The sequence below is a fragment of the Scomber scombrus genome, chromosome 18 (genome assembly GCF_963691925.1).
Source record: "Scomber scombrus chromosome 18, fScoSco1.1, whole genome shotgun sequence".
NCBI lineage: Eukaryota > Metazoa > Chordata > Actinopteri > Scombriformes > Scombridae > Scomber > Scomber scombrus.
The window spans coordinates 14,630,000-14,638,063 of NC_084987.1; the positions used below are offsets into that span (position 1 = coordinate 14,630,000).

Genomic DNA, 8,064 nt, shown 5'->3' on the forward strand with positions numbered 1-8,064 from the left:
ATTAACTGTAATAATTTCAACAATTGTGTAACTTGGCATATAGAATCATCATCAGGTCAAAATTTAGATTTGTCCAAAACTTTGGTTTATGACCAAATACCTGCAAAATTTACATCAGTCTTAAAAGTACTTTGTGTTCAATGCTGATTAGCTAACGTTAGCATGCAAACACGCTAAACTAAAGAATAGAAGAAACTTAACCAGATGTGGTGTTAGGGTTTATTACATCCGTTAAACAGTGATTACCTGAAATGTTACAAGGTGCATGTCAACAAGGACAGTGGTAAATTAAAAATAACATCACTTGCAGTTATATATTATACATGCTGAATAATTCAATGCAACTCTTGCTGCTTTTGGACTCATGGCTGATGGACACATACACTAAGTGGTTCTCTGGATGTTGACATAGAGCCACCTTGTGGATAAATGAGGAAGTCCACAGAGAGAGATGGGAAGCAATTACCTTTAGATTATATGGTTGTTAAAATGTATTTTCTAACAGGAGGTGGATAATGTTTAAAGGCAGCCACATAAGAACACACATGAAAATGTTAACCTGATTACTTGTTTTTAGTATTTATTCACCTACATTATACTATATTTTCCATAACGTTCATGTCCTCCTTCCCTCACCTCCCTGACTACCCCACCTAACGGGAGCCCATGAGCGGCCGAAGCCATCCAAGGTAGCGCGACACTTTCTGGAAGATGTAGCCTTGGTCGCAGTCGGCCCCTGGTGGCTGGCTGATCACCCCAGTGAGGAAGAACACCTCCCTGTACAATGTGAGCAGGGGGCTGCCGGAGCTCATGGCACAGTCAGCGTTGGTCCGGTTAGTGGTGCAGCCCATTTTATTGGTAATCAGGTTGGGGTGAGTCTCCAGACACTCAGTCAGGGGCTTGTACGCCAGCTGGTTGAGGGTGAGAGGGCCTTGAAAAGCAGATTCCTCCTTGGGTTCTTTCCAACCAGTGACCATGGCAGGTAACTCTCCTGACATCAGGATGTTCTCTGCAAAGTCTCTTTCTGGCAGACAGGCAGGAATCACTTCTTTCTTAAAGGTGATTCGGTCACGAAGCTCAATCACAGCCAGGTCATTTTCAGGGCGACCTTCCACATAGCGTGGATGAACGTGAACTATTTTTACATCAAATGTCTTTTCACCTACTTCATCAGTGGTCCTGCGCTTGCCTGAGAAGGTACAGGTAAGAGAAAGCCTTTACAGTGATGGTGTTCATATAGCTCAGGTACACACACTGACATGTGGGTCTTGTAATCATTTTTTAACAGATACATTTGATGTGCACATGCATAACTTTAGAAACAATATAGTCCCAAAATCCTCATTATTTGTATACTGTGTACTTGTGCTTGGATTAGATTTTGTTGTTAGCACAAATCTGAATTTAAAAACACAACTTTGCTCATAATCTCAGTGGAAATAAGACAGTAAATCATAAAATTATATTAGATATCTTTTCAAAATGTTAAGATGTTAAGTTTTCAATTCATAGGTGAAAACTGGTTTTATTTTCACATGTGAAACTAATGTCAACAAGATGATGTACACTGAATACTGTGTTTTAAATGAGTAATTGACCAATTTCTTATTAAAAAAGTACAGATCCTAAATGTTCCTTTTCCCCCTCTTTGATGATATGTCTCCCCCTGGTGACTAACTACCTTACTACTTAAAGATTTGATCCATCCTGGATGAATTATCTCAACATTGTACTTTTTTCCAATTTAAACATGTGTATTACAGAAATGTACAAATGTCCTGTTTGTGCCCTAATATTTTGTATTTTTAATGTGCACAGAAACTTGTTCGGGGATGACGAGTGTTAGTTTGTATCATGAGATCTCCTAATTGTAGGTAGAGCTGTTATTATCTGCTTTTTGGTCATATGGATGTTTTCCTGACAGAGACTTTATAACTCTAAATGTTGCATTATTAACTTTTTGGGAGCTTGTAAATTCTCCTTCTCCTTTGTGTGCTGTTTTGTCCTGCACATGTACTCAGCTGCACATAAACTTCTCATGTCACATTAATAAGTAGAAATGATGATATTACCTTTGGTCAAATTACTATCTTTTTTATTAGCAGTAGCAATAATAATGGTAAAGGTGTGATTATGTATTTTGTCTACTCACCAACTGCCACTCTGAAGGAGCTGTATTTGTTGGCACACTGAGCCGAGGTCAAGACCAAGTTATCCTTCAGAATGACTCCACTACAGTACCCTTGTGACTCTGAACTCTTCAGGAGAGCCTGCAAACAACACCGACATGCAACAATAAGGCCCATCTTCTGCCTGTAATGTGTCAGTTTGTGTGTATGTGTGTGCATTCCTACCTGCCAGGGACACTCTGTTGAAGTACAGGTAATACCCTCAAAGTTGTTGTCGATGATGCTGGACTGTCTGTCATTCCACTGTCTCAGACTGTTCACCTTACCACAGGCGTAGCTCTCTGAAAGAGGAATACGAGATGCTTATGATTACTATCTAATGTTAGAATCATTTCTTTCTCTATTTTCACACAGGAAACAGAAGGTGAAGTTAAACTGATTACATACCCGCAGGTTCGCATTTATTTCTGTCCGTTGAGCTGAGCCTCCATCCACGGGCGCAAGAGCACTCGTAGGATGTGTAGCCTGGTTTGCAGAACTGGGAGCAGCCCTTGTTCTTTTCCACGATGCACAGAGTCTGGTCTGCACCGCCGAAACAGTAGGGGGAAGTTATCAGCACTAACAGACCAGATGAAAAGCAATCTAACAATGACGATCACACAAAACTTGACAACATCTCCTCACCATTTTCACAGTGGACTCCTGTAAAGCCTGCCTTGCAGACACAATCATAGCCTCCCACACTGTCCGAACACATGGCTCCATTCTTGCAGGGGTTGCCTACACACTGGTCTCCATCTAAACACAGACAGCAAGTCTGTAAGACGATGTAATGCTACTAATGAGTGTGCAGTGATGGGGAGTCATTTCAACACAGCACTTACCGATGTAGACAGACCAGAAGATATCCTGGAAGAGAAAATTGAGTGTGATAAGTGCAGGAGAAGATGCACAATGGCTTCCTCAGGAAGGATACAGAAAAAGCAAAGAGGACAAGGAAGGACTTCACAGTGAAATCCTAGAGCTCACCGTGCGGTATGAGTCCTGGAAGTGCTCTCTGGCCTGCTCATATGTGCACACCTTCTCCATGCAAACCTGCTCCAGGGTGGAAGTCGCAGCTGGGTTACTGCTGCCGGCATTCCTCTTTGAACGGGAGATTACAGAGCTCGCCTGATGCTTGTCCAAAAACACTGGAGAAACAGTTAATGACTCATCATGTTCATGCACAACAAACTGAACTACACACTGTAGTTGAGAGGCAATTACAGTTTTTGAGAGAAAAAAACTGATAAGGCTATCTTAGCATTTATACTAAAATGATTTTTGGTTTTTCTTGGGTCACTGGAATTTGTGATGAATTTGTGATTTTCAGACACTCAATAGTCCGATTCATTGGTTTACAGCAGAAATGATTAGTCAATTATCAAAAGAGAAAATAACATGCAACTATTTTGAGGTACTGTATCATAATGAATAATTTAATTATTTTTTCTTGTAAAAATGCCACAAACCAGCTAGGTTCTAAAATGTGAGTATATGCTGCTTTTCTCTCTGTGATTGGCATTTTTCAATATTTTCTGGCATTTTATAAACCAAATGATTAACCGATTAATCAAGAAAATAGTTGGTAGAACAATTTATAATAAAAATCATTGTGAAGATGTCAAAATTTAAAAATCTCAAACTTTCCTATCTAATAACACAGGAAAGCCTGTAAAAGGGTAGACATTATCAAAACTCTAAGCAATAAACAGACGTAAAGTAACCCAAATATGCAGCACCTAAAGGTCCTGGGCCCCTTAAAAACACAGCATCTATTCAGTGCTTTCATACTTCTGTCTTGTGTCCCATAAAGACTCTTCTTAAGCAGACGAGAGACACTGACATGACATACACAGCATGCTGCTATCTTGACCTATTTTAAATCCTCACTTCCCTCTCCTCTCATTAAAGATCAGACTACACTGTTGTTGAGCTCTGCAGTCTCCATGCTGGTCTGCTCACCTGTTTGGGGGGTATGAATGGCTGCCACAGCCCCCGTCAGCAGACACAGGAGAGCGGCAGATGTTGTTGAGGAGTGCATGGTGACACGAGGTTTGACCCGATTCTGAGTCAAGTTGTTGGTGCAGCAGGGATCAATGAGTACTCCTAAAAAAGTGCAGATTACAAACATGATTCACAGAACAACTGGAATAAAGACAGTGAACTGTGGAACGATATAAATTATGGAAACAAGTGAGTGATGTTTGAATGGTTGAAATATCAATGAAAAATGACCTTATTATGAAAAATAACCTAATCTAAACACATTAAGAACAATTATTAAACAAATTCAAAATACGAAGTATCTGCTTGCTGTCATACAGCAGTGTGTCTGTTAGTGTGCTTATTTTGGCACTACACTGTTGTCTCTGTTTGCAGCAGGTGGCCCACGGGTTGATTATGAAGTTTACCTAATTATTTGGGGAGCTCACTGCGGTCAGGATGCATTACTTAATAATCCTACTATTAAACTGCATAAGACGTTTGTTTTAAAAACCTGTCTGATACAAGAGGAACCAAATTAGCCACTTGAGATAGTTTTATAGTGTTAATGTGTACTCTAAGTTAAATGTTTGTACAGCATATGCATTGTGGTTTCAGGACCGTCTCAGGTTAATTAAAGTTTAAGGATTTCCTTCCTCATTACTGCGTTCATCGGCAGAAAGATACAAATACTGAAGAAACCATTTCATAAACTTTTCAGTCAAATCAAATAATTAATAAGGGAAAGAAATCTTATAACCAATAGTTATCTAAGAATTTCTTCATTTGAGAATAGCATTACTGTTATTTTAGATGATATCTTGGCCAACTTCAGGATTAATTAGGGCATGAAAGTGCCAAGTGCCCAAAAGTCCCTGGCACTGAGATTGCAAAGAACCTATTGTTTTTGTAGAGATTACTATTCTAGGATGCCTTTTTATTTTTGAGGGGTGTTGTATGATTGGTACACAAAAATTGGCACAATTTGCACACAAAAATTGCAACATAGTGATTGGACTTGGATGTGGCCAGCAGGCTCCATAGCGCCCCCAAATGCAGGGTCATGCTGGGATAAACTTGATGGGATTCCCAGACAGGAAGTCATCCATTTAGCATTACATGCATCGATTTTAATTTTATGAACATGTTTGAGGCCTTTCGGATGGGTTTGTGAAAACTCACAAAACCTTGCACGCATTTTCGAACTAGGAAGTATTTTAATTTTGATATCACAGTTGGACTTTGAGCATTTTGAGATGCTAGGGGTGCTTGAAAACTCATAAAACTTTGCACATGCATCATACAACAGTAGCAATGGCAGAACCTGTGATGTAAGCACCCCTCAACAACGTTTTTGATGACAAGGCTGCCACTCCCTCTGACACACACAAGCTGCGAGGGCCTGTTCCTTTCTGCTTGTAGCTTTAATTTGTTATCTTTCCTCAACATTAATTTTAACTGTATATTTAATGTTTGGATATGCAGTATGTAACATAACCAGCCAACTCAATGATATATCAGTTTGATCATTTGGGCTGTGATTTTACACGTTTTAGTAAATATTTGTAATAATATAATAATTTTTGTAAATTGCAACTAACTGAACACCCCTCCCCTCACCCCCTCCTTCCAACTTACAGTGGCCATGAAACTTGCAAATAATGCAAGAGGTCCTCTCTGGAGCCAGTGTTTGGTTTGTCTGTTCTGAGCTACTGAAACAAGGCGAAGCAACATGGCAACAGAGAACCCGCTCATTCTAAGGTAACAAAAACACAATGATCTTTATTTTCATGAGATTTATACACTAATTAAAAGATACTTATGAATATTATATTCCATTTCTGCCAAGTCTGTTCTGTGGGATGCCACTAAATCCTACACACCGCACCTTAAATAAAAATAAAACTCTCTCGTCTTCTTCTGCTTCTCTTTTATGTCGAATAAAACAGAATCTGCCTAGAGGCTGCATGTAGCAAAGCAAGACATCAAATGGCAACATTTATGTTTAATATTGTACATAATCCCTTACAAATAGCCTAAATAAACAATAAACCTCACAATTACTTTCATTCATAATTAATTAATGTCAGAACATGTTGTAAAAGTGACTAAATCCTTATTATTATATTGTTTGTTTTTTAATCAGTTATGAAAAACGATCCAGTAAATGAGCTCATATTGTTTTAAGATCATGACATTGCAGTTTTACAGCAGGAGGTCATTAATTGTTGCTGCTACCATGTTGGTGGGCCTGTTTGTTTACACATTAAAAAAACAAACACTTTCTCGTGTGTCCCTAATAGTCGCCTTTACGTGTGAAGCACTGAGGGTCGGCTCAACAGAGTACAGCGTGTTTAATTTTAATAGGAAGAGAGGCTAGCCTTTTGCTTTTTTATTTATGTAGCTTTTCCCAGAAAGATAGCATTAGCTCACTGGGTGTCACAGGACCAAGATGGAGCCAGAACAACTAACGCATCATCTGTGCAGCAGTAATAAAACAGGATGCTGCGCGTCTTTAAGCTGTTACAATGTAACAAGAACAAAATGTGCACAGATCCGTCGCTGATGGTTTCGGACACAGGGCGGGTCACCTCAGCGGATCAACGTGGGTCTCATGGATTCAGATGAGTGAAAACAATAACAATAACAATGATGCTCAGTACTTACCGCTCCGGACTAAACCTAGGTACCGGCCCGGGCTGCTACCTCTTCCCGATGGTCGTGAAACACACCGAGGCGTCTTGGATGGCTCCGGCCTGTTAATCTGAAATAACAGGGAATGGACACATCCAAGGCTGAAGTGCCCTCTCACTGTTTACTGCGTGTGGTAGGTGTAATGACAATGACAAGCCGCCAGAGAGCACTATAGGACAAAGATTATGGTTACTGTGCAGCTCATGTACTGTCTAACTTGCAAGAGGATGAAGGTAAAGATAAGATTTTTTTAAAATCAAAATGAAATAAGGAAACTGTAAAGTAGAAATAAGAATGAAACCAAGGTTATCCTGAAAGTGTCTGTATTTCCACATTTACTCGTGTTCAGTGACCGCATTCCAGTTTTACCATCAGGATAAACATATTATTGACATATTATGGACCCAGGTTGAGAACAGATTAGTGAGGAAAGAAAGACTTTGTTTAATTTTTCAGGCTTTTCTCAAATTCCTGCCTTTAATATGTGGATATTTTCACCTTTTCAAGTGCTAAAAGACACATGCTGGTATATCCATGTGATGTGCACACTTGATCAAACAAAATAAGATGCTACCCACTGTGATCAATAGGAGAAGCCTAACTGCAAACAAACATGTATCAGTCTAGACAACAACAAACAGACAGTGACCAGATTGGGCTGTACACAAATCAGCTAAACTGGACACGAGAAAATTAAAGTGGGAAGGAGGATTAGATGGAAACTGTTGTGAAAGTGAGAGCATGCTGAGAGTTTTTTTTGTAAAGAAAGGAATATAACTCCTAATTACAACAAAAAAATCTGAATATTTAATGTCAAACTTTGTAAGTGACATAAGTGATTCCTGATAGTGATGATCACACACACTGAAACTAGGCCATCGAGGTCACACTTTCGAAAACCAAACTCCCTCCTCAAGTGGCCTTTTTTCAATGGGATTGTTTGTGAGAACAATGTAATTTGCAGACAGGGCCGTGGGGCTTTAGTGTCAGCTGCAGCCATGTTAAATGTCTCCATTTCCCAAGTCTAATAACGGAAGCATTATAAAGTCTTCTCAGACCAGCTGATCCCCAGTGCTGGACAGGGGCAGGAGCTGGACTGCCCAGTCCGGGGAGATTCACCTAGGAGTGGGGAGACTGGAGGGAGAGCCTGCCCTGGCATGCACAGTCTGCCAGAGCTGCAGCTAGATGTGTAAATGATTGGGATTGTGGTAATTTC

General features: G+C 39.8%; 1 protein-coding gene across 1 annotated transcript; it reads right to left on the reverse strand.

Moving 5' to 3' along the window:
• Nucleotides 1-205: 205 nt before the first annotated feature.
• proza (protein Z, vitamin K-dependent plasma glycoprotein a) lies at nucleotides 206-6,965 on the reverse strand. Its single transcript, XM_062438660.1, has 9 exons — nucleotides 6,822-6,965; nucleotides 4,134-4,277; nucleotides 3,159-3,319; nucleotides 3,014-3,038; nucleotides 2,814-2,927; nucleotides 2,577-2,711; nucleotides 2,355-2,470; nucleotides 2,153-2,270; nucleotides 206-1,189 (listed from the first exon to the last, which is right to left on the reverse strand). Exons 2-9 carry the CDS (start codon nucleotides 4,210-4,212, stop codon nucleotides 654-656), a joined length of 1,284 nt encoding a protein of 427 aa, XP_062294644.1. The 5' UTR covers nucleotides 4,213-4,277; nucleotides 6,822-6,965; the 3' UTR covers nucleotides 206-653.
• Nucleotides 6,966-8,064: the final 1,099 nt, after the last annotated feature.